Source organism: Rhinolophus sinicus, chromosome 8 (genome assembly GCF_057876585.1).
Source record: "Rhinolophus sinicus isolate RSI-liver-muscle chromosome 8, RSI-T2T, whole genome shotgun sequence".
Taxonomy (NCBI): Eukaryota; Metazoa; Chordata; class Mammalia; order Chiroptera; family Rhinolophidae; genus Rhinolophus; species Rhinolophus sinicus.
The window spans coordinates 33,269,271-33,296,208 of record NC_142508.1 but is presented as its reverse complement, the minus strand read 5'-3'; the positions used below and the strand labels follow the sequence as shown (position 1 = coordinate 33,296,208).

The 26,938-nt window shown below is 40.5% G+C and overlaps 1 protein-coding gene across 6 annotated transcripts in view; it reads left to right on the top strand.

The window, feature by feature from the left end:
- Positions 1 to 6,247: 6,247 nt before the first annotated feature.
- The window catches only part of ZFP28 (ZFP28 zinc finger protein), a 32,364-nt gene continuing 11,673 nt past the window's right edge, over positions 6,248 to 26,938 (top strand). Inside the window, exons 1-8 of one of the 6 annotated variants that reach the window (XM_074315361.2) lie at positions 6,248 to 6,783; positions 7,262 to 7,353; positions 13,496 to 13,622; positions 13,796 to 13,891; positions 16,177 to 16,337; positions 17,106 to 17,217; positions 17,615 to 17,710; positions 21,222 to 25,617. In XM_074315361.2, the coding sequence (XP_074171462.2) occupies positions 6,564 to 6,783; positions 7,262 to 7,353; positions 13,496 to 13,622; positions 13,796 to 13,891; positions 16,177 to 16,337; positions 17,106 to 17,217; positions 17,615 to 17,710; positions 21,222 to 22,927 (2,610 nt within the window). In that variant the 5' untranslated portion in view covers positions 6,248 to 6,563 and the 3' untranslated portion in view covers positions 22,928 to 25,617. Of the gene's footprint in view, positions 6,784 to 7,261; positions 7,354 to 13,495; positions 13,623 to 13,795; positions 13,892 to 16,176; positions 16,338 to 17,105; positions 17,218 to 17,614; positions 17,711 to 18,903; positions 20,810 to 21,221; positions 25,618 to 26,938 lie in introns of those variants that run through there. The other 5 variants (XM_074315364.2, XM_074315363.2, XM_074315362.2 and 2 more) reach the window with 5 other exon arrangements.

Here is a 26,938-nt window from a genome sequence, read left to right as displayed (position 1 = left end):
TAAAACCAGGTATAATATAATATAATAATATAATATAATATAATATAATATAATATAATATAATATAATATAATATAATACAATACAATGTAATATAAATGTAGTATAATATAATACTGGACCTTATTTTACTATAAGACCAGGTTTAATATGATATGATATAATACCAGGTTTAATATGATATGATATAATTTTTGCTCCAAAAGATGCATTAGAGCTGATTATCCAGCTAGGTATTATTTTCGGGGAAACATGGTACTAATATCTAAGAGTGAAGTAATAGAGAACTTGAATAGTCTATCCCTATTTAAAGTCACCTGGTTTCATAGATTAATTCTTAGCTTTCAAGGAACCACTAATTGAGCTGTTATAGAGTACAGGAAAAATTTTTTTAGGAATATTCCATTCTTTTCATGAGGCTAATTCAACTCTGATATCAACCCCAGGAAAACAATGAAATTACAGATGAATTTACTCATGGTTATAATAGAGAAAGGAAGTTACTCTGTTGAAAGAGAACAGAGGCTCTGAGTAAATGGAGATCCACACAGGTTTCTAGATGGAAGTTTCAACATTTTAAAGGTGTCTGTATATTCACTCAATTCCAGTCACATTCCTTGTAGGATATTTTTACATTGACCATTTTCTTCTGAAATGCATGTAGAATGGTAAGTGAGTGAGCATCTCAAGGACATTTTTGAAAATGTCATATACCCATAAATTCAGTATATTGCAAAAGTGGTATTTTTGATGTGTCACTGGGAGGAATGGATTATTTAAACGGTGTTTGACAGTTAGTTCTCCAACTGGAAATAAAGTGAGATCAATATGGATGAAAGATGTAATAGGAAACACAGTATGAAGATTCTAGAGCAGAATATAGAATATTTATATCCTTTTAGGTTGAAGAAGACTTTGGTAAGGAGTACATAGAGTCCAAGAGCCATAAAAAAAAGAGTGACAGGTAAGACCATGTGAAAGATTTAAACCTTCTGCATGGTATAAGACACTATGCAATGTTAACAGGTATATGAGAGGCTGAGAGACATTGCAAACATTACAAAGGATGTAGCTCTTACAGGAAGTGCTGTTGGAAACCAGCAAGGACAAGATAAAATACAGTCTGAAAAAATGTACCAATAAGCAACTCTTCCATGAAGAACTTAAAACAATCAAAATAGAGGCAGTACTTAATGGTAATAATTACCAGATAAATGTAAATTTTAAAACTCACTTCCAACACAAACCAGCACATATTTTACGTCATTGTGAAGGTTGACTAATACCCAGTATTGTTGCAGATGTGAGAAACCATATTTTCATACATTGAGAGGGTGTATTGGTGGAAAGGCACTTTAGAAGGCAAGGTGGTGTTACCTGTCAACATTTTAAATGTAATTCATCACTCTTTGCCACAATTCTACATCTAGGTACTTACCTTCTCGAAAAGTACAAGTGCAAAAATATATACATAAGCACATTTATTAAAGAATAATAAAAAATTTGGAAGAGCTAACATCCAGCCCTGGTAAATCAATGAATTAAATTACGAAAAATCAGCTCAGGAGATTAGTATGCAGTCATTGAAAACAATGAGGTGGATCTCTATACTCATGGAAAATGTTTGTCATTTATTAATTGAAAATGTAATTTTCATAACCATATAATGTGATCACTTAGTTTTAAATACATAAACTTTATAAAGTTAAAAGTACAAAAATGCATACATATCAGATGATGTTGTTTTTCTCTGCAATACAAATAGAAACCTTACACACACAAACTCCTTCCCTGAGTTGATTTGAGGAACTGCTCTGGTGTCACTTCTTGAGGTTCTGTTTGTGTTGCCAATTGAATATGGTTCACCTTAATCCATTTAGATAACTTCTCCTTGGGACACAGGCAGGACATGAGTATGAGTCTTTGGCCATCAGTTTCTGCTGCTCTGATTCCTAGAGCTAGGGTTTCCAAATTCCCGACATTTTGGAACCTTTTGGAATTGAGAACAGGAAATCGTATTTCCCAAGAGTTCTTGAGAATTCCCGAAATAATCTTTTTAAATTTAATTTTCATTGATAATCTGTAACAATGGCTGTAACAGTAAATGTTAATAAACAGAAAAGCCATAGAGAAGGTGGGGCAACTGGGGTTCGTGGCCCCAGCGCAGTCTTTCTGAGGTTTCAAGACACTCCTATATGTAAAAGGTCGAGGCAAAACTTGAGTAAATAAAATTTCCTAAATGGAGGTCGACCAGAATTTCATGACTAGTGCATCTCTTGCCCTGAGCGCTAAACAGGGGTCACTATGGTATCATTTTGGCTAGGTTTCTGTTATATATCAGGTTTTCTCAAAATATAAACAATGTAATTAATACAAAGTTTATTTAACCAAACCTTATAGTATACAGTGAGTTTTTACATATATCACACAATGTATTAACATTCCCAATCTCATTTAAATATTTTATTAAATTAAACATTAATAAAAAACAAATGCAAACATTCGTTTGAAAATTTTAAAAATACTTCAAATAGATTTTATTTGTCATTTTTAAAATAAAACTTTAAGAAACATAGAGCATTAATTGCCCGATCAGACAATCGTGATCTTCGCTTTGTAACAAATATACTTGATGTGTAAAAATTTCTTTCATTTTCTGTAGATGGTCGAATTGTTATGAGTGCATCTAAAAGGATCTTCAAGTTGGGAGTGAGAATGTGTTACTTCATATGTAAGCTCATTTCCTTCCTTAGAGAAGCAAATATTTTGTCTGCATGCATAGGGCTAGGCTTTGATGTCAAAATTGGTATTGCTTTAGTCAATTCACACTTCAGATCAGATTCTGATTTAATGGCAGAACTCTCTGTAAGGACATCCTTTATTTCTTCTCTTGGAAGTTCTTCTGCTGTAAATGTTCCTTTAAAAAGTCCTTCCATTAATGACTTCACCAGTCATGCAATTTCATTCTTACTTGACAAGGCAAAAAAATTCATCCTCGTCCATCTCACATAGACAACTAACATTGCTTAAGTACTTTTGAGAGACACAAGATCTCTGTTTCTACGTTTAACCAATTCAAATTTTATTTCCTTTAAAAGCATTTGGCTGATTGAAGAATTCTGTTTTTCTAAATTACTGAACAGGAACTTAAAAATTCCTTCACTTGTGAGAATATTAGCTTCTCTATCGCTTAAGGCTTCAACTGCTAATCTTACAGGTTGTAAGCAATTCAACATACATCTCAATATTTCATAATATTCTTCTTTCCATAAGTGATCGAGTGCGGTTGGTAGTATCAGCGATCACTTTGTGGGAACAGTTCATCGTGGAGAACAGAAAACAGTTTGTATTTACACAGAGAAACATTTATTTTCACAACCCAGGATTTGACTACAATGTCATAATTAAGGTAAACTACGTTAGATTTCCTGAGTTAGTTCACCTGAAGATGACTTTGCAGTCAAATCCTGGGTTGTGAAAATAAATATTTCTCTGTGTAAATGCAAACTGTTTTCTGTTCTCCATGATCAAATGTGCTCGATTTACAAGAGCTAAAATTAGCTGGTCATGGGATATCTGATTCTGGTGTCGTGTGAAAACATTTCCAAGAACTGGCGGGAAAGAATTCCCGCCCGGAAACCCTAGCTAGAGCCAATCTGATTCATGTTCTTCCCAGGTATCCCACCAGTAGTTTGTTTTCCTTTTAAAATTAGATTAAGTTCTTTTGCTATCAACCAAAGAAACCTAACCCATACAGAAATTGGTGGCATTAGATTTCAGGCAAAAGATCCTCAGAAAATGTGGATTATTAAAGTTTCATTATTGGGTGAAATGGAGCAAAGGATTGTTAGGCTCCCCAACTTATTTTGTGCCACAAAAGCATGCATTGATGGCAACAACCAGCTGTTGCCTTAGACCGAGAGATGGTGAGAAGTGCCAGTCCAAGACATATGTATGATGTCTGTTCATAATAGAATTGAATAATATAATGCAAGAAAAAGAATGACTTGTATCTTAAAATTTTTGCTTGAACGCATGGTCTACAACACAAGCCGTTTTTATCACATAGTCAAAAGAACTCATAGCCATATAGCTGTGGTTGCTAAATATCACAGTTTGGGCATATTTCTTAAGTAAAATATTTGACATTAATTAGGAGCAGTTGGTATCATGGCTATTGGAATGAGGATTTGTGGAAGAATTTGGGGTTTTACAACTCTGAGCCCCTAAAACACGTTAAGAAATCATGCCAACTAATACTTTCTTGACTGAAATGGCCGTGGATGAAAGTTAACCAGTTTCCCATTTAGCCTGTCAATATTATGGCTTCAGTGATTTTTAAAAATACTTATTTCATGTACTGAGTATTTAAGTTTGATGAAGTCAAATTTATCACTACTGCCTTTCAGGTAGGTTCATCAAAATTTAACCCACGCAAGACTTGGGGTAAGCCTCCCCCCCCCTTTTGCATTTATGGTAAGTGATGAGTAAATATTCTTTACAATAAAAGACAAAGTTTATTTTGTTTCCATTCATATAACTACCTATGGCAACCTTCTCTTTCTACCCTGAACCTGAAAAGGCATAATTTTAACCAAAGCAGAATAAAAGTATTTGAGGTTTAGAACAATTTTATTCTAAATTTTTATTCAGATAAGTTCCTGACCATTTCTAGTTTACTAAGCATTTTTTTCTTAAGTCACAGATGTGTATTAGATTTTATCAGATGCTTTTTCCTCATGTATTGAGATGACTAGAGGATTTTTTTCAACTTTATTAATGGTAGTGACTTTCATTAACAGATTTCCCACCCTGGCACTCCTGTGATATTGTAGGAAAAATAGAGTCGGTCAGGCTTCCCTCCCCTGGCCAGCTGGTGACCCTGACTGGTGGCCTGCCGGTCCAGTAAGATGGAATGTTGCAGATGCACCGTCCACCCTGAAGATGGTACTGTAAATACTCTTATATAAGCCCTTTTTGTCTCTGTACGGTAAAGAAAGGGGCCGGCCATTATACTGGGCTGTCCTGAGGGCTGCCAAGAAATGAGGGGCTGCTGAGAAATGGGACTGCTGTGCGCTGTGCTGTACCGTGTTGTGCTGCTGGCTGTGACCAGCAATGGAGCTGCTGAGAAACATGCTGCTGAGTTATGAGACTGCTGCTGGCTATGGGTTGTAACCTGAGAATGTCCAGCTGTGTGCAGCAGTGAGAAACTCTGGCTGTCTCCAGAAAGCCTGTGAATAAAAATGTCTGCTCTGCCTTCGGCTCCACGCATCTTCTTCCAGCTTCCAGAGTCGCAGACACCTTACCCCCAGGACACCACCCACTCAGACATCCACACGACAGATATATTCTTGCAAATGAATAAAATGTCAGCTAATTTCAGATAATGATGAATGTTATTCAGGGGACTTTACAAGGTCAGGAAGGGTGGCATTTGTGACTGGGAGGATGGGCCACTCTTCTGATATGACCAGTGGATGACACAAAGGAGCCAGCCCGGACAGAAAAAGTTGGGGACAAATAAATATTTTTTAAATTCAGATACTATAGAGTTGCAAAGAAAATAAAATCATCCATACTCTTACCACTGTTCTTTTGATCAATGTATCTGTACACATAGCTATCTTTATTAAAATGAAATACTATATTATTTTATTTGTGTGTTTTTTTAAGATTTTATTGGGGAAGGGGAACAGGACTTTATTGGGGAAGTGTGTACTTCCAGGACTTTTTTCCAAGTCATTGTCCTTTCAATTTTAGTTGTGGATATTTGTTTTTTAAAAGTACCAAGTTACGAGTTATTTAGACGTCAATAAGTATTAATAATTCCACATTATCATTTAAAAAAAAAGATTGCGCAGGAGGAACGTCTGCAAGTACAGGAGCAGCACTGGAGGATGGGTATTGCAGACGTGGGAGGCCTCAGTATCCAGGGAGAAGGGTCAAAGGTGCGATTCGTAAACACTAAGGCACACTCGCTCACACACGCGCCCCCGCCCCCCCATCAGAGTTACAAGCTGGTCCCTCGCAAGGCCCTGCGTTACCGCCCCCGGCGCGTACCCCCTTCCCTACGCTGTGACAACCCGCTAGACGACCACTTGACCACACTGCCTGCCCCGGCTCAGTGTCCGCTACCTTCCCTGCGGCCCCGCCCCTTGCCGTAAATCCCGCCTCGCCTGGCAACCGCGCCTGCGCACTCCAACCGTGGCACCGACTCCCAGAAGCCCATGGGGCGCGGCTTTGTCGATCGAGGCGACCTGTACTTCCGGTCAGACCCTGACCTACCCGCCAGGGGCATCGCCGACCCCCCATTGTGGGCCCGGGTTGGGCCCGCCTCCTCACAGTCCGCGCTCCGCCCGACACCTTCGCGACCCCGGCCGGGACTACGTTTCCCAGAAGGAGCTGCTGCGGAGGGCACGCCCACTTCCGGGGGCGGTGCTTTGCTTGGCTCTTGTGGGCACAGTACAGTGGTGAGCTCGGCGGCCACGGTGGGAGTGGGGACGGGAGCGCTGGAAGCTGGGCGTGCCCGTGGTGGGCAGGTGTGTCCGCGCGATAGCGGGGACATGCGGGGAGCGGCAAGTGCTGCCGGGAGCGCGGTGCCCCGTGAGCTGGGGTCTCCGGCGCGGCGAGGCGCCCTCCGCACGAATCCCGGAGCGGGCCGATGCCGGACTGCAGCGACCCAGGCCGCTTTCGTCCGCCGTGGTCCGGGAAGGCCGCGCTCAAAGAATGGCCTCACCTCCAAGGGCCAGGGAAGAGCAGTGACCACAGGGCTTGAGAACAGAGGTGAGGGTGACAGGTGGCCTTGCGGGTCGCCAGGGACGAATTCATCCCACTCAGGGTGAAGGGGGAAGGCCTTGGGGCAGGGGCCCTCTAGGGTCCCAGGTGTCTGTGAATGGTGTCCCCAGGCTCCCAGACTGGTGGGTCGGGAGCATGCAAAGATCTGAAAGTAGAACTTGAATCAGAGCATCAAGCAGCGGTACAGAGAAGGACCTGGACTTGCCCAGGGTCACCCTAACCAGACAGTCCCCATTTCCATGGTCCCAGGGAGAGGAAAACCCCTCCCCTCCGGTGGCAGCCCCTCTTCAAAACTGGCCTCTTTCTGCTCATGTCGGAGTATTATATTCTTAACCTGTGGAAACCCTTTCTGATTTATGGCTGTAGTAAGACTCAGCAGGAAGGGAGCATTTCAAGGCTGGTGATTCTGGAGTGCGATGTAGACCTGATCTCTAACTGCTCCTTTCTCCCTCCACCCCACCTCCAGCCTTGCCTTTCAGGGACACTGCCCTTCCCCAGGAGAGGAGGCACAAGCAGGAAGCAGCAGGGACAGAAAATGAATCCCAACCCATGTCCCAGGTGAGTAGCATTTCTTGTCTCCTCTCTAAAATGCACTCTTGCCTTTCAGGACTCAATATATAATATTTATTTTCTTACAAAAGTTTTTAGTTTAAAAGACCTATTCTGGGAGGTGGTTCCCATTTCCTCATGTTCTAGTGAGTGATGGGCTTGTGGATAGCCAGGGCCTCCCTCCCTGCTTCCTCTTTATCCTGTGCAGTGTTCCTTCTTCATAGGTGAAGTGATTCAGCTCCTCCCTGTGCCACTTTTCTTCGAGGGACTGTGATGGAGAGGATCAGTACTCCTTGGGGAAACCATGACGGCCCCTTGTGCTGTCCCTGGTTTATTCGGTATCCATGTCCTGCCAGCCCCTGCAGAAGCAGATGGCTCAGCCCCATTCCCTGCTCTCAAGGAGTTTACAGCCCGTTGTGGGGAAACATGGAACAAAATGGTTCTAGATGTGAGTGTTGGGCTGAGTACTGTGACTATGCTAGAAGGAGCCCTTGGCTTCTGTCTGTCGTGGGGGTAGGTTATGGAGTTTGACCATAAAATGATTTTTGAGCCATGTTTTTAAGGGAGAGGTGATGTTTAGCAGACAGAACGAGAAGGGCAGCATTTTTAGTGCAGTGTGAAAGGGTGTCTTTTTCCCACTTGATTGTGTGGCTTCTTAAAATGCTAATAAATAGTTTTGTCTGTTTCTGTCAACTGTGTTTCATATATATATGAACCAGGTTCCAGTTGTCCCATCCAAACTGCTTTTAAGGAGGTCATCAGTCATCCCACATTACCAAATGCAGTGCTCAATTCTCAGTCTTTTTCGCACTTGAAATAGCTCAGGGGTTGGCAGGCTTTCACAGTATCATGTTAGGTAGTAAATGTTTTTAGCTTTGTGGGCCATAAGGTCTCTGCAGCTACTCCACTCTGTCCCCAGTCCTAAAGCTGCCACAGCTGATAGGTAAATGAATGGTGGAGTTGTGTTCCAATAAAACTTTATTTACACAAACAGGTGGTTGCCAGCCTCTGAACTGCATCATGCCTGGCCCTCCCGTGGGACCCTTTTTTTCCTCTGCTTCTAGGATGCCACACCCCTCTGGCTTTCCTCTCAGTTCTCGAAGCTAGTTCCTCCTCTTCTCTGACCCATAACTGTAGGCTTGCTTCAGGGCTCCATTCTTGGCTCTCTTCTTGTCTGCAGCATACCTTCCTTTGTTCTTGTCTGGCTCCTCCCAAATTCTTTTCTGGCCCAAACCTCTCCGAGGTCCAGGCCTATGTGTCCAACTTGACTCCTCCGCTTGAATGTGGAATAAGTCATTGAAACCTACCATGTCCAGACTCAGATTCCTGAGATTCCCTCCAAAACTGGCCCCTCTCACAATTGTCTCTGTCTCAGACCCTGGCAGGTTCCTTCCCTCAGTTACTCTGGCCGTAAACCTCGGTGCCATCCTATCTCCTGTCCTCCTCTCGCCTCCTGTATGTGGTCTGTGTGCAAGTCCTGTCAGCACTATTGGAAATTGGATTCAGAATCTGAGGCACAGCACCATGCCGACCGCTTTGCCCCTTGGCGACTCCTTTGTGAGCTGCTTCTACTCATGCTTCTGAGGTCACTTCCCAACACAGCAGCCAGAGGGGTCTGTTCTACCTGCTCTGTCACATTGCTCAAAACCCTCCAGTGGCTGCCGTGAAGGAGGCCAGACCTCTGTCCCGACAGGCCTGAAGTGACCTGGCCCCTGTGGCTTTGACATTGCTACACTCTCCTGTCACTCACTTTGTTTTCTCTAAAGTTGCCTTCTCCTTTTCCTGATCACTCTGCCTGAAATTCCAAGCCTTTCGCCCAGATCCTTACATCACTCGTCCCTCCTTTACTTTTTTAAACTCAGCACTGTCCAGCATCTTGTATGTCTTACTTTGTTTATCTGGTTTTTTTCGTCCGAGTCCCTTCCTGTGAAGTACACCTCACACGGCAGGGACTTTGACCAGTTTTGCCCCAGTGCCTAATAGAGAAAATATTTGTTGGATGAAAGTTCTCTTGTAGTTCTCTTATAGTCAATGTTTGCTTTAATATAATATTACAATAATCATATCTGAAAGTGTGATTTACCCCAATTATTTCCTATTAATATATTTGTAGAAGTTCTTATTTTGTGGGTTAAAGTTAACCAAACTTCCATGAAATCAGAATACTTCTAAAATTATATTTGAACACAACAGCAGTAGGGTCTCAAAAGCTAGAATTCATGCTTTTAAAAAAAATAAACTTCACCCAAAAAAACCCCCAAAATTTATTACCAATTTTTCATTCTGTGCTTTCAAATGAACTAAATTAAATTGAACCAAAAAAACCCTCTTTCATGCATGTTTTTCTATAAAATGCTTTTTATTCATTTCTTCCTCTAAAATATTAATACAAAGTGTATTTCTCTAAGGATAGAGTTGCTTTTGTTTTTTGTTGGTTTGTTTTTAATGTCTGTCTCTATTAAGATTGAGTGGAAGCACCAAATGGAATTCTTCCATCTGGAACAGATTCTGTACCTGCATGTTTTCTCTGTGGTGTAGTGTGATGCTGCGAAACCCATCTGGAAAGCTCCACATCTCCGTGGGAGCCAAAGGAGTAAGACCAGGACCTACACATTCGAAAGCGTTTTGTGACTCTTTAATGAAGCAGGCTGATTAGACATCAGTTAGAGAAAGTTTGTTTTCTCTGAAAGCTGTGTTGTCTAGTGGGTCTTATTTCTCCATCAGGGAGAATGGATACTAAGTGTTATCAGTTAGAGTGGAACCTGGTAGCATAATGGTCACAGGCATGGACTGTGAGCTAGATTACCTGGGTTCAGATGCTCACCCTAGCATTTAATCACTGTGCAACCTGAGGGTGACTTAAATGACCACATTTTCTTTATCTTCAAAAATAAGGATAACAACACTACCTCCCTCATGGTTCTTGTAGGGGTTAATTAAGCTAATACATGTTAGGTACCTGGCATGTGGTAAGAACTCATTGTTACCACGTTTCCCCCAAAATAAGACCATGTCTTATATTAATTTTTGCTCCTAAAGATGCATTAGGGCTTATGTTCAGGGGATGTCATCCTGAAAAATCATTCTAGGGCTTATTTGCTGGTTAGGTCTTATTTTTGGGAAACACGGTAGCTATCAGCATCTCAGATCAGCATTATTGTTTAGGTGATACACATTACAAAACAATATGTGACGTAGGGCGGGAGTGGGCTCACTGGCCTTTGGGCCACATCTGGCCCACCAGCTCTTTTTGTATAGCTCACAAGCTGCAAATGGTTTTTACGTTTTTCAGTGGTTGACAATCTTCAAAAGGAGAACGGTATTTTATGACGTGGAAATTACATGAAATTCTCATTTTAGTGTTCGTGAGTCAAGTCTGCTTGAGCACAGCCCACTCCTTCGCTTACATGTCGTCTGTGGCTGCGTTCCTGCTTCACTGGTAGAGCAGAGCAGTCGTGATAGGCTGTGTGGTTCACACAGCCTGAAATATTAATAGTTACTTTCTGGCCCTTCACAGAAAGCCCCTGCTGATGTTTGATGTAGAGGTGAAGAGTGTGGACCGTGGAGCCAGGCTGCCAGGTTCAAGTTCTGGCTCCACAGTGGGCTGTGTGATCTTAACGCAGGTTACAGCTGTGTCTTCATCTATAAAACGAGACAGTAATAGTATTGACTGTTGGGGTTGTTGCAGGATGAAATAAGCTTGTATGTCAGTATATAGAAGTGTGTCTGGAATATTGTAAGTGCGTGAGCTATAACATATTTACAGTAAAAGATATTTGCAAACAAGTCAGTGGCTCTTTGCATGAAGGGCAGTCTGCATGAACTGACAATGAGAAGGATACACACAGTTAATAATAGGTCTCTCGTGAGTGTAGGGTTAGAGAGGTGGAGAAGGGCACATTTCTTATTAAGAAAAAATAATCAAAACCGCAAGAGCCCAGTTGCCAAGTGTAAGAAAACATTTGAACTGGTATTCTCTTTAGGAGCCCCCACATTTTAGTTTTCCTACCAATGACAGTATTTACAAATGCTAAAAAAATGGACGTCACTTTCTCTTGCATCAATAGACTTACAAAGTTATTGTGAAGATAGTGTAAAGAGTTTTACAAGACATTGTAATTGGTAAAGAATATCTGAAAAATGTTTGGAATATTAAAAAAAAAATAAGTGTGAGGCTTGCTAACCAAAGAGCATGCAGTTAGAATGGTAAGACTGGAGCGTGTGAGAGCCCGTCTTCTGTGACTGGGTCAGAAGCATGGGAGTAGCATGTGTCTGACCAACCTGTATCTTTGAACACTAAATAGTTGCATTAAAATGTTTTCTGTTTATTTCGTTTTTAAACCACTTTATTGAGGTAGATCGACATGCAAAAAGCTGCACTGTTTAATGTGTACTACATGAGTTTAAGGATGTTACCCTGTGAAGCCATCAAGACCATAAACTTATCCGTCATCTCCCAAAGTTCCCTCCCACCTGTTGTTATACTTTTCTAGTAAGATCTCCCCCCTTGCAAATTGTAAGCATACAGTGCGCTGTTGTCTGCTCTTATATAAGCACTGTGCTGTAAAGATCTCCAGAACTTAATTCATCTTGTAACTGGAGGTTTGTGCCCTGTGACCATACCTCCCACCTCCCACCACCCCTCCCCTGCCCCTGGCAACCACCATTCTATCTTCTCTTCTATGAGTGACTACTTTAGATTTCCTGTGTGAGATGATACAGTGTTTGTGTCTGGCTCATGTCACTGAGCTTACGCACTGGAATGTTAGTTTTAGGATACTTGAAGATTTCCACTGCTGAATCTTGCAGTTTTCAAAATCAAAGGCATTTAGCAAATTGCTGGTGTAACATGCGGATCTATAACAGGTCATTCAGTATGAACAGCCAGAGAGTTGGGGTCGATTCTTTCCTGCAAGATGAACTCTCCGCCAGGTCCTAAGCCAGCAGAGCAATTCCTCTGCTGTCAGGACCAGATGCCACAGCTTGCAATGTTACTGTTGCGAGCTGACTGCATTTGCTTTAACTACTTTGTTTCCCCAAAAATAAGGCCTAGCTGGACCAGCTCTAATGCGTCTTTTGGAGCAAAAATTAATATAAGACCCGGTCTTGTTTTACTATAATATAATACTGGGTATAATATAATATAATACCGGGTCTTATATAATATAAGACCGGGTCTTCTATTAATTTTTGCTCCAAAAGATGCATTAGAGCTGATGGCCTGGTTAGGTCTTATTTTGGGGGAAACATGGTAGCTTGCTCAGGTAGTAGCACAGGAGCAGATCTTTGGCTCGAGGCTCGCTAAGCGGTTCTTGGCTCTTCCTGCAAATATTACCAAATGTTTTTGTTTGTTTGTTTGTTTTTAATAAACTCAAATTCTGGTGAAGACTACAAGTCAAATAGAAATCCTTAGAGCCCCTTTGGGGATCAGTCGTGTTCGTGTTTATTTCCCCATTCTTGAGTGTCCTTGTGGTAAAAAAAAATGCTCTGCTACCTATTGTGTGTGGAACAATTTACCTTTGTCATTTATTTTGAATTGATGTGAAATATTTTTGTTGTGTGTCCCTCCTTTTAGCCGCACGGAATTGCCAAGTCCCTAAAGGCAGGGACTGTCCCCATACTTTTTTCTTCTCTCTGGCGTTGATGACATAATGAGGCCAGCTGTCCAGTAATGAACGAGATTTCCAATTCACTGGATATATTCCCTTACCCCAAATGAAGAGAAGATAATCCTAGACCCCTGTGTTAGTTTCTGAGGGCTTCCATAACATACCACAGGCAGGGGGGCCTAAAAAACAGAGATTTCTTTTCTCACAGTGCTGGTGGCTAGAAGTTTAAGATCAAAGTGTCAGCAGGTTTGGTTTCTCATGAGGTCTCTCCTCACCTTCTCACTGTGCTCCGTCATTCCTGGTGTTTCTTCCTCTTCTATAAGGACACCAGTCAGATTGGATTAGGGCTCACCCACATGACTTCATTTAACTTTTTATTACCTCTTTCAAGGCCCTGTCTGCACATACAGTCACATTCAGAGGTACCGGGTGTTAGGACTTCAACATATGAATTTGAGGGACACAGTTCAGTCCAGAACAACTCCCCAATCGTGAGGAGGCATGAGCACTGGTTGAGCAAGAACTTGGTTTTGTCCTTTCAGAGCTTGGTGACATTTGGGGACGTGGCCGTGGATTTCTCCCAGGAGGAGTGGGAGCAGCTGAACTCTGCTCAGAGGGGTCTGTACAGAGATGTGATGCTGGAGAACTACCGGAGCCTGGTCTCGCTAGGTGAGGCTGTTTCCCGCCCCTTCTCACACCTTGTGCACTGCCATAACCCAGAAGTCTCGCTCCTTCAGCGCTGTGCCCCAAACTAGCCCTCTCTCATTGAGCCAGGAGGCCTGCATCCCAAGTCTGGACAGACCCACAGCATAACCACCTCCTGTTTCTTTTTATGTACTTAGGACTTTGCTTCTCTAAGCCCGATATGATCTCCTCATTGGAACAAAGGAAAGAGCCCTGGATGCCGAAGAGAAAGTTGATGAGAGGCCAGTGCCCAGGTGAGCACCCAGGGGGGTGAAGACACTGCTGGTCCCGGCTCAACTGCCTCAGAGCTGTAAAATCATCAGCAGACACTTCTAAGCTGTGGGCCTGGCGGGCGAGTTCAGTCCTCTTGAGAACGGACTCCCAAGCTGTCATCTCTCTAACTTGGCTCCCCTCCCCCTAAACATAAGTTCAGTACCTCTGCTTTGGACCCCATTTTTCCCAAGCTCCTTCTCAGGCCCTTTGCCCCTCAGACTTACATAATCATCTCGTTTTTAAAAAACTCTTTGGCTAATTCTGATGTCGTTTTTACTGTCTTTGATTAGTTGACTGATTTATGAACATCTTTTTCCTAATTTTTGTTTTTCAACCACAGTTTTCTGTTTCAGAGTAACATTCAGAGTTACACTAGTTTCAGGTGTACAGTGTAGTGGTGAGACATTTGTATACCTTACAGGGTGATCCCCCGATTAGTCTCCACCTGGCACCATACAGATATCACCATATTATTGACTGTAATCCCTGTGCTGTACTTCACATTCTGTGACTGTATTGTAACATTTGCAGGCTTCTTTTAACTCATTTTTACTGAGTGTCAGCGTTGAGTGAGGCCATCAGGTGCTGGTTGATACGATGAGTGGAAACCATTAAAGAACTAATCATCTCCCCTGAAACCAATATAAAATAATAATGTCAACTGTAATTGAAAAAAATTTAAAAATTTTAAAAAAAAGAATTAACCATCTTATAGGGGAGTAAGACATACCTGTACATAAATGAAATAAACTGCTATTCTATGTGTGATAAGTGTAAATAGGGACTTAAGAGGAAAAAGAAAATTCATTCTCAGTTTCAAGCCAAGGAAAAGAGCCTTGAGCAGAAACTTTCGAATTCGAAAAAAGAGGTTAGGAGACGAGTTTGGGTTCAGCCATAACTGATTTGGGGTTCAAGTGGACTTTCCAGTGGTGATTGGCTTTCAGAAGAAAAGAACACTGATTCTGATCTGATGGAATATTCTTACAGATGTTGTGACGATGTTTATACCACTGGGAATACAGAGCTTTCAACCACAGCATTATTTCTAGAACAACAAATTAATCAAGTAAGACGGAATCATAATTACAGATTTCTGTTAGAGGTTACCGTAATAGGGAATGTCAAGAATTTCTAAAGACTTGAGAATTTTGTAAGACCTCTTTGTTCAAATCATACTTCAAAGGAAAAGTTCGTATTGACAGAACAGGGCAGGTTACTCAGTTACAAAGCACAACAGTGCACGTGGGTCATCACATGGCACAGGAGAACTAGAATGGTGTTTCTGTGAACGTTTGCCATTTGACATCCTGTTAAATCATATTGTTGTTAGTTAGCCTTGTAATAAAAAAGGAAGTATAATGCTCTAGAGAAGAAAGTTTTGCTGCATAAAATGGAGAAAGAGTCAAAGCAGATTTTACTGAATAAGCTGAAATAAGGATCAGGTAGCATTTTCTTCTGTAGCTTCCTCTCCCTCTTGGTCTATGTTAGTCACATTTTATCTTAGATTTACATCTGAGTGAGCTCTCTCATCTCATTTTCGATTTCCTTTTTCAGTCTCCTGCTAAAAGCATAATGTGCACTGCTTGGCCAACATTTAGGTGAGAAAGCTCATATCGTTGACAGTTAAAGCTGCGTAAATTAGGGAGTGGAAGGTTGGTCAGTCATGAAGGAGCTTTCTGAAAATTATATGCTTTTCTGAGGATTTTAGTTCACCTGATTACATGTTGGAAGTTTGCTTCCTACTAATACATAACAAAAGCGATATTTACTTCCTCCTCCCCCCCCCGCCCCCCACTCCAGTTCAAGCCATTGTTTCTCAGTCTAGTTGTATAGGACACAGCTCCCTGACCCATGCTGGTATTATGAGCCTTATGCCCACTCTGGCCGCTTTCCCCCACCCCAGGCAGTCGGCCGCTCACAGCAGCTCACGGTATCCCACAGCAGCACACAGGAGCCCTCGGCCCGTTCACGCTGGCTGCCGACCACTCACACTGGCCACCGGCCGCTCCTGGCAGCACACAGCAGCCCACGGCAGCTCACGCTGGAGGCAGCCCATGGCAGCACACAGCAGCCCACGGCAGCTCACGCCAACCTCCGGCTGTTCACGGCCGCCCAGCTCCAGGGAGAGCTGTGCACAGTCTTAGCTGTAGAGGGCGCAGCTCACTGGCCTATGTGGGAATTGAACAGGCGACCTCATCGGAGCACGGCGCTCCAACCACCTGAGCTACCGGGCGGGCCCAGTATTTACTTTCTTAATACCTTACAGGCTGGAAAGCTGTGCCAGAGACCAAGGAGGCACCTCCACAGAACTTCTATGAAGGAACGTTGTCCCAGGCAGTGCTAGTGGGGACACGCACTAGTTGCAGTATGGAACGCTCCGTGTTAGGGGAATCCTGGGATTATGAAGCTCTGTTTGGGAGGCAGCCGGTAAGTCAGGAGAGAAATGGAGGAGAGAGGACCCGTGCATGGGTAACTTGCATGAGGTAGTGTGTGCAAGATTTCCAGTAGGGTGTTTCCGAGGCCAAGGGCATGATCCCCGATAATGGCTCCTGGTTTCAGTAGACAGGGTGGCACGAGTCGGATTGCAAGATGCAGTGACCTTTATTAAGAAACTCTTCTTGAGGGAAGAGACCATGGGTACAGTAAGTGTGAGAGAGGTTCCCCTTCGCACGCAGTGCTTCCTGTCAACACGCCCACCAGAGGTAAGACTGTGCAGTCATGATACACACACACGGAAAGTGGGGGAAATTCCGTTGTAATGAATCACAGGTCTGTTTAAATCAGAAACGTTTGACATGTAATGAATGTGAGAAACCCTCGAGCAGGCTCTCAACCCTTTCTTTTCATCAGACATTTCATATGAGAGGAAAATCCTACAGATTGAATAACGCATATGAATGTGGGGAAGCCTTCAGTCAGCATTAGATAATTCATACTGTGCGTGAGGCCATTCTCCTCTACAGAATTAGATTCTTCATGACAGAAATAGGCCCTCTTATTTTTCTCTTTGTTCCCCCAAACATATATGTTATAACTAGGCCCAGTCATTATGTGACCTGCATCACTCGGAACCTACATGACAATTCTTGATACAGAGTGCCTCCTTCACAGTGTGTTGACACAGCCCACCCCGTCAGAGCCATTGCAGGTTCAGAAGCATGGTGTTAACCAAAAAACGTGTTTGTGCCATTTCAGGGCTTGGTGACCGTTGCGAATGTGGCCATAGATCTCTCCCAGCAGCTAGACCCAGCTCGGAAGAATTTCTGTAAGAATGTGATGTGGGAGAACCACGATCTTGGGTCAGTAGGTAAGAATGTCCCTGTCCCAAATCTGAATTTATCTTTCCTCAGTTATGAAGTGTGTGTGTGTGTGTGTCAGTGTCAGTGTGTTTCTGTGCGTGTGAGTGTATCTGTGTGTGTATATGTGTCGTGTGTGTGTGTGTGTGTTTCTGTCTGTCTAGGGTTCTTCTCGAATATTGGGCTGAAGTTTTGCTCCTGCATCCTAAGATAAGAGCTTGCCATTTGTAGAGTTGGAAGTTGGTATCTTCATTAGGCTTGAAGCATTTCCTTTTCTGTCTTTCGGATTCTCCTCACTTTTCTTTCCGCTCTTTCCTGTAATAACACTCTTCTCTGAAAGCCAAGGAACTGGTTCTTGGTTCAGAGTACCGGGAGCATGACAGAACCCCATGTCTTTCCCACACGTAGGATGCTGTGTGTCTGAGCCAGGTTTGGTTTCTTTACTGGAACAAGGGAAGGAGCCCTGGCTGGTGAAGAGAGAGCTGATGGGAGTCCTGTTTACAGGTGAGCGTGGGAGGCCTGGTGTGGAAATGACCGCAGGTCAGGGCATAGCTTTTCCCGAGACCAAGTCCTTGCTAATGTCCAGGAGAAAACTTTGCCAAGTCCTCTAAGTCTGGAGGCAAAATTGAGATCAGGGCTTTCAGAATTCCTCTTCCCTGCTCCTGGGCTCCTTTGTCTCTGGCATTAGTTACTCTGGGTACTGCTGCCCCTGTTTCTGCACTCGATGTTTATCAGCCACTTGTTTCCTTAAGTGACCTTTCCTGACCCGGTGCAACCCTTTGCTGTCTTCCAAAGGTTTCCCCTTCTGTGATCAAACAGCCCATTCGCTTCACTGTGCGCCCATTCCTGTAAGAACCATAAATTGAAAGTCATTAGGGCGCTGCTCTGCTTGGCAGAGTAGAGGAATTTGCGCACATGTTATAAACTGTCCAGTAATCCTCTTAACAGGGGAAGATGTGTGTGTGAGGTAGTTTCCAGTGGGGCATTACTGAGGCAAAGGGCAGGGTTCCCAGTAGTGTCCTGGTTACAGTTGGGCAGAGTGGGCAGAGGTTGGATCACAAGAAGTAGAGGGTCTCTTCCTCCTTTGATATACAAGGGAAGAAGAAGAAATTTCTTTTAAAAATAATGGTTTGTGGAAACTGTAATGCTGTCACCTGTCTGGAAGAAGAGTAGATGACTCCATAAGCACAGTATGTTAACAAGACAATTTTAGACCCCTTTCAAGTCACGACAAACACATTTTTAACATAGTAGGAATTATAGTGTACAGTCAGTCATGCATGCAGATGTTTATTGCATGCATTCCATGTTGTACATATTCAGTTAGGTTAGTTCACATTTATTGGTATGAAAAATACATTTAGAATAAATATCTTTATGTAAGTGAAAACTATGCATTTTGGGGATTGCCGTATCCCTGAATACGAACATCTGTTAGGCTCTGAAAGTTTTCTTTGCTTTCAGCAACTCCAGCGATGACTAAATGTATGGGTTTAATTTCATCCTCATAGCATTAGGTATTTTGATGAAGATGTTTGCTTATTATTTGGCGAAAGATTACAGCCTAGTTATATTTTTTATTAAATTGAACTTGGTTGAATACTTTTCCTAAGTATGGTTATTCTCTTTATCCTTTTGTAAAATATTTCTCATTTATACCCATTTCTCTGTCCATGTCTTAAATGTTTTCTTAATAGTCCCAGTGACTGACTGATGTATTGTCTCAAACTGTTTTTCACATATGGTAATAAGAGTTTTTGTTTTAATTAGACCTTTTCAAATTGTCATATGTAAAAACTCGAAAATTTTTATGTAGTCTGATACATTATTTCTTTTACAATTTCTCCCTTTATTTGTGTCCTTAGAAACTTAATACATATAGTTCTATTTTATTTTGTAAATGACTGTCTAGTATTACAATATATGGATATATCATAATTTACTTAACTAACTAATTTACTAGTATTGAGGACATTTAAACATTTAGGTCTTTTCCAGTTTTTACCTATAATAAACAGTGGTCCTGTTTGTATATACCTCTTTGCATGATCAAAATATACATATTTTTAAAGTTTTATGGATATAGTGCTATATCCTTGGTGAATAATATATAAGAAACCTGTTTTCTAGACATCTTTACCAATATCATTTGTTTTATTTTTTGCCAAGCTTTTGTTTTATTTTTGAGTTTTGTTTAATTTTAATTTCCCAGATACTTATAATATTGAGGATGTATGCATTTAAATCCAGTTAGAGTTCATATTCTGTTAATGGTTTCCTTATATTCATCACCCAATTTTGTTGCCTTTATGTAGTATGAATATAAATCCTGTTTCGTGAATGTGACACATTTTTTCCCAGTTTCATATGGCCTGTAAGTTTGCACAGTGTTTCTCGCTATATAGTAGTTTAAATTGGGTGAAGCATTTATTTTTGTTGACTTTTTGTTTCACTCATACTTTTTTCTTTTTATTAATAGATGTATTATTCCCATTTGTACCACATAACAAATTTGTTTGGTTTTGTTTCTGTTATTTCTTTCTTGCTGTCTTCCTATCCGTGAACACACTGATAAGTCTTCCTATCCATGAACATAGGATGTCTTTCCATTTATTTAGCTTTTCTTAATTTCATTCAGCAATGTTTGGTAGTTTTCAGCATACAATCTTGCACATCCTTGGGTACAATTATTCCTCAATAATTTCTTTTAATGCTATTTTTCATGGAATTGTTTTCATAATTTCCTGTTTAGATTTTTCATTCCCACTGTATATAAATACAACTGAGTTTTCTGTGTTGATCTTGTATCTCGTCATTTTGATGAACTAACTTATTAGCGCTAATACTTTACTTGTGGAGTCTTTAGGGTTTTCTATATGTGGGATCATGTCACCTTCAAATATAGTTTTACTTCTTCCTTTCTAAATTGGATGCCTTTTATTTATATTTCTAATTTCTCTGGCTAGTATTTCTAGAACAGTGTAGAATAGAATTTGTGAAAGCAGGCATCCTCGTCTTGTTACTGATCTAAGAAGGAAAGCTTTCAGTGTTGTCATTTTAAAAAAGAAGAGTTCCTCCTTTTCCTTTATTTAAGATCATCATTTTCCAGACATTTGTCTCCCTGCATCATTTCCCCAATTCCAATTTTATCTATGTATGTTTATTGAGATATAACTATACATGCATGATTTTTGGTATATGCAAAGTGATTTAGCAAAAGGATCCAGGCATATTCACTCCTCCTAATAAGCTTAAAGTTTGAGATAAGGTATGTTCTTGTTTAGTAGTGTATGTGAACATATTAAACATAATATTAGTAATTGCCATTATTATAACAACATTCGTTTCAAAATGACAAGTTAAATTGCAAGGCCCTATCCTTAATAAATGGCCAGAAAAGTAACGATTTTGTCAGGCTTGTGGAAGCAAGCAGGTAAACGTAAAATTGATTTTATGTGACTACTGAGCTTTGGCTATCAATTGGCAATGTAACTTTTGTTGAAATTTCTCAAATAAAATATGGTTTACAGAAACACCATTTTCTGGTTGTAGGGGAATGACTGGGCTTTTAGACAATTCTAATAAATACTGTAGACTACAGTGTCTTTTTTGTGCTTTGGCATATTTGTTGTAACAACTTTTGTGACGTGATGACAACTCTGGCATCCAAAGCAGGGTGGACAGAGTGAAGTTAAGTCAATGGATGTCATAGCCTGTATTTTTAGGTGGTGTGAGTGTAGAACGTTTTTCGAACTCCTTACTCTTCTGATGTGTAACTGATTCCACATATGTATTTTTTTCTACTCCTGTCTCCTAAGGTTCATGTGTGAATTCAGTCTGGGGTCTTTTTACAGACATCGTAGGCTGCATGTTTAAATGCAATAGCTTTTAGAAATGTATAATTTATGTGGTTTAATTTGCCATTTAGTGAATTCATTCACAATTTTCCTTGTAGCAGATTCCTTTTTTTCTAGTATATGATAAAAGACATATTTGTTTTCTTGATATGTTTCAGGCCAACAATCTGTACATGAGACCCAGGAATTATTTCCAAAGCAGGATTTATTTGCTGAAGTGGTAACAGACAGAACTTTAAACACTAATTTGGAGTGTTCCACTTTCAGAGAAAATTGGGATTCTGAGGGTATGTTTGAAAGGAAGCTGGTAGGTCAGGAGACACAATTCAGGCAAGAGACAATCATTAATAACAAAACCTTCTCTAATGAAAGAGAGCGTATGTATAACAAATCTGGAAGATGGTTCCCTTTGGACGTTTCAGAAGAGAGAGTTCATAGTCGTGATTCAGTTAAGAAAAGTTTCCCCAAAAATTCACTGGTTATAAAACATACAGGACTCTATGCAGGAAAAAAACTTTTCAAATGTAATGAATGTAAGAAAACTTTTACTCAGAGCTCCTCCCTTACTGTTCACCAGAGAATTCATACTGGGGAGAAGCCCTATAAATGTAATGATTGTGGAAAGGCCTTCAGCGATGGCTCATCCTTTGCTCGACATCAGAGATGTCACACTGGCAAGAAGCCCTATGAATGTATTGAGTGTGGGAAAGCCTTCATACAGAACACATCCCTTATTCGTCACTGGAGATATTATCACACTGGGGAGAAACCCTTTGATTGCATTGACTGTGGGAAAGCCTTCAGTGATCACATAGGACTTAATCAACATAGGAGAATCCACACTGGAGAGAAACCCTACAAATGTGATGTATGTGACAAATCCTTTAGGTACGGCTCATCCCTGACTGTCCATCAAAGGATTCATACTGGAGAGAAACCATATGAATGTGATGTTTGTAGGAAAGCCTTCAGCCATCACGCATCACTAACTCAACATCAAAGAGTACATTCTGGAGAGAAACCTTTTAAGTGCAAAGAATGTGGGAAAGCTTTTAGGCAGAATATACACCTTGCTAGTCATTTGAGAATTCATACTGGAGAGAAACCCTTTGAATGTGGGGAATGTGGCAAATCCTTCAGCATCAGTTCACAGCTGGCCACTCATCAGAGAATTCATACTGGAGAGAAACCTTATGAATGTAAGGTTTGTAGTAAAGCCTTTACCCAAAAGGCTCACCTTGCACAGCATCAGAAAACTCATACTGGAGAGAAACCTTATGAGTGTAAAGAATGTGGGAAAGCCTTCAGCCAGACCACACATCTAATTCAACATCAGAGAGTTCATACTGGAGAGAAGCCCTATAAATGTATTGAATGTGGAAAGGCCTTTGGTGATAACTCCTCCTGTACTCAACATCAGAGGCTTCACACGGGCCAAAGGCCTTATGAATGTATTGAATGTGGGAAGGCATTCAAGACAAAGTCATCCCTTATTTGTCATCGCAGGAGTCACACTGGGGAGAAACCTTATGAGTGTAGTGCATGTGGCAAAGCTTTCAGCCATCGTCAATCCCTTAGTGTTCATCAGAGAATTCATTCTGGAAAGAAACCATATGAATGCAAGGAGTGTAGGAAAACCTTCATACAAATTGGACACCTTAATCAACATAAAAGAGTGCATACTGGAGAGCGCTCCTATAACTACAAGAAAAGCAGGAGAGTCTTCAGGCAGAGTACACACTTTGCTCATCAGCGGATTCATACTGGAGAGTCATCAACACGTCCCTCTTTACCTTCCACATCAAGTCCTGTGGATCTGTTTCCCAAATTTCTCTGGAATCCATCCTCACTCCCATCACCATAGTCTCATTATTATTTCAGTTAGACTACTACAATAGTTTAAAAACTGGTCTCTCTCTGTTCTTTTGTTTTTGTCATTTACAAGTTCTTCACGTGGCAGTCAGTAGGACTTTTTTTAAGTGTAAATGTAATTCAGTCATGTAAAAACTTGCATTGACATCCTTAAACTGGTTACTGCCTCCGATGCTCTTAAAACAATGCCTTGCCCACACTAAGTGTTGAGTAACTTTAGCTTTTTGGGGACATTGAAGCATTACCATAGTTAGCTCTGAATAAAAATGGTATCTAGAGCGAGACCAGGAGAAACCAGGATTTAGATCAGGGACAGGAATTTCAAGGTAGTCAATGAAGCTGTGCTTGTGTTGGTTTGAAACTTGATTCCATCATGTTCAGTTAGTGTTGTGGCTTTCCACCTTATCTGCATAATATAAGGTGATGTGACCTTGTTGGTGAGAAAATTCAACTGTACCTCTGACAACAGTCTTAGAAATTGTGTAGAGAACATGAATGAGTAGGCCACCTGGAATAAAAGAACTGAAACAAAGGAAAATGCAAGATTTATATGCATAAACTTAAAACTATAGACATGTTACTCAAGAATTAGAAAACTTGACAAGATTTGATCTATCAAAAGTCACCTGGACTTATGAATGAATTCTGTTAAATTTCCAAGGAACCATTAACTGGAGGTATACTCATCAAGTGAGAGTAGGGGTCAGCAAACTGACTCATGGCCGGTCTCACAGACTGTTTTTGTATAGCCCATGATCTCAATTTTTAAAAAATGTTTAAATGGTTGAATAAGTGAAGAGAATATTTTATGACAACATGAATATTACATGAAATTTAAATTTCAGTGGCCGTTAATAGTTTTGTTAGAACACAGCCACACATTTGTTTTACATATTGCCTGTGGCTGCTTTCACTCCACAAGATCAGAGTTGAGTAGCTGCAACAGACAATGTAGCCTGCACAACCTTGAATGTTTACTATCCTTTTACAGAAAAAGTTTGCCCACCCCTGCTCTAGTGCACAGAAGCATATACAAAGATTCCGATTATTTCTACGAGGGTAATACAACTCTCAATATCAACGAGAAAAACTGTCAAGTGCTTTATAACTAGAGGTGAAAGGAAATTATCAAACCATTTTAAACAATAAAAAATATGTCAGTAAAAGGAGAAATAAGATATTTTTCTAGGTGAAATACTACTAAAATGTTTGTAAATTGTCTTTCACAACAGACTCCGAGTAGGGTATGTTTACTTTGACAGTTTTAAACAGCATGAAGGATAATTTGGCAAGCATAGAGGGACATTTTTGAAATAGGTTTCTTTGTAGTTGAGATTTTGGTAAATAAAAACACTGGCTTTTTATTTTGGGGGAATGATGTTTTAACAGTTGGTTGTCTACTCTCCAAAAAAACACATTTACACCTTCCAGAGAAATTTAATATAACTGTGTATACTACAGTTGGATTTACTAAGTTGGATTGGGAGTCCTAGAAGAGATAAGGAAGAGAATAATTTGACCTATATAAAGATTTAAAACTTTGGCATGGTAAAAAGCACTAAAAAGATGTAAAAGACAATTGACAGAAAAAATATATAACATATGAAAAAATAGTCATTTAGGAACAAAGTTCTATTCCACATAGAAAGCAGTGGGGAAAAACTCAGTGCATAACAATGGGCCTGTCACAGTTGAATTCAAATGAATGAAGAAAATTTTGTGACATTCTTGACCTTGCTAACCAGAAAATTACAAATTAAAACAAGTTTTCTTGGCTCCTACATGGATTAAAATCTAAAATTGGGATAACACCCATCACTGGTATCAGTGTGGGACAAAAGATACTTGTTCATCATTAGCAGTGTAAATTTGTCTTGTACCGTTTTGAAAGGCAATATGGCATGACCTATCAACATTATCAACGTGCATTTCTTTTGAAGCAGTAGTTCTAGATCTAGGAATCTTATCCTGTTGGAATAAATAGGTAGACGTAAATAATAATTATTGCAGAGTTGTTTTAATTATGATAAGTAGAATTCAGTTTCCTGCCAAGCAGATTAATTAAATTGTGATTGTTCAATACTGTGTTGTCCAATCAGTAGAAAGAAGTTAAGCTCTATACATATGCTTCTGTGGAGAGTTGTCCATCCACAGTATAATAAATGAAATACGTGATTTGCAGAACCTATCTGTAAAATAATCTTGTAGTCAGTCAAAATTAATATTGAATATATTTATATATCTTTGCATGTATATGTGCATATATATACATATATATATTTTTTTCAGTTTGTAGAAATCTGTTCATCTTGAACACACATACTTTCCTAGTTCTTTAATGGCACTTTCACTTTCTTCACTCGATATTGTTATGGTGTACTGCCAGTTACACGTAGCTCCAATTAAGTCAATCAGATTTTTTATTCTTTGCAAAGTTTTTTGGCTGTACAGGGACAGGAGCAGGGCTGATATTCGGCTTTATATATGGCCCTAATGGGTGTTTTCTTTCAGTCAGTATTCATTTTGATTGGTTGGGGTCCTCATTGTACCAGCTGTTAAGTATGTGGAATGTCACTCCTGGACTGGAAGTAGTTGGAATTGAGTCATACGTTGGCAGCAGCCTAAACATTTCTGTCTCTCTACCTATCACTCTGATCCATTAAAATAATTTCTGCTTTCTCACATCCTAGTTTTGTTCCGTTCTTTAAATCTGCAAGGCACCTGGTATTATTCCAATATTTAACTTCTAATTTTAAGTAAGAGTCATCATCTGTCAACCAAAGAAAGCTAGCCCATATAGGAATTCACACTAGAGTGATTGTCGGACTGTAGAGAAGCAGAGTGTTAAGGATTGATTTTTGAATGAGATAGATCAAAAGACAGAGAAACTTGTCATCCTGGCTTGTACCAGAAGAGAGTGTTCATCGTGTACCAGGGTAAGCCTCTTTTGCATTAGGGGCTAAGTCCTCTTACCAAAAACTAGAGGTGATGAGGAATGCTAGTTCCAAAAGTATATGTGATGCTTCTTTGTAATGAAACTAGATAATTACAAGTAAAAGTCCACTTGAAATTCTGACCTTAAGCAAGAAATTGAAACCAGGGCATTTTTATTAGTGTGTTGGGAATCATGTTACTGCTTCTGATCATGGGGTTGCCATTCCTGGAAGCCAGATGCAACAGTAGATCCAGTTAGTTGCTGAGGTATGAAGCTTCACTGAGTTTCCAGCATTACTACTTCTCTTAAATGAAATTGAAGTCTTGGGGAAGATTTGAATCCACATTACTGGGATGAGGCTGTCACGAAGGATTTGAGCATCTCAGAAAACTTTTAACTCTCAGACCTTAAGAAACCTCCCTACTAATTTTTTCCATACCTCTTGTGACTCTTAAATTTTGAGTCAGCTCTTATAGTCCCACCGATATTACTTAGTAATGAAAATCTGAATTCAATATGACCTATAGTTTGAAAGGCAAAAAGATAGGGAAGAGATTAATCTCATCCAGAAATATGTAATATCCTTTACTAATTATACCATCAAAAATCTAGAGAATGCTTTTGCAAATGTGTTTTGAGAGTTAGGAATTACTATGCGCAATATAGAAGGACAAAAGTTCATGATGGCAGATTGGATGAGTTAAGTCCATGCCCCTGACTCATCTTTTGCAAGGTCCCCTGTCAGGGTCCAGTAGCCTTTCCACTTTTTTTTTTTACATGAAAAACACACCAGCATCTTAAAATGTCTTATCCTCTAGGTACTGGGAATTATGAGAGCGGTTGCATTTGGAAAGGTATTGAACTATGGGATGTGTAGTAGCTGAATTATGGGGCAATAGTTAACCATGAGAAACTGAAATGGCCATAATAAACCTCAGAACTCCAAGAATGTTCTGATAATATTTCCACTGTACTTAGTGATTGATCCTCATGGTTGAAACTACACCTGGGTTTTGTTTTAATTGACAACACGCCATGGCATGGTATCCAAGTCCCACATTGACTTGA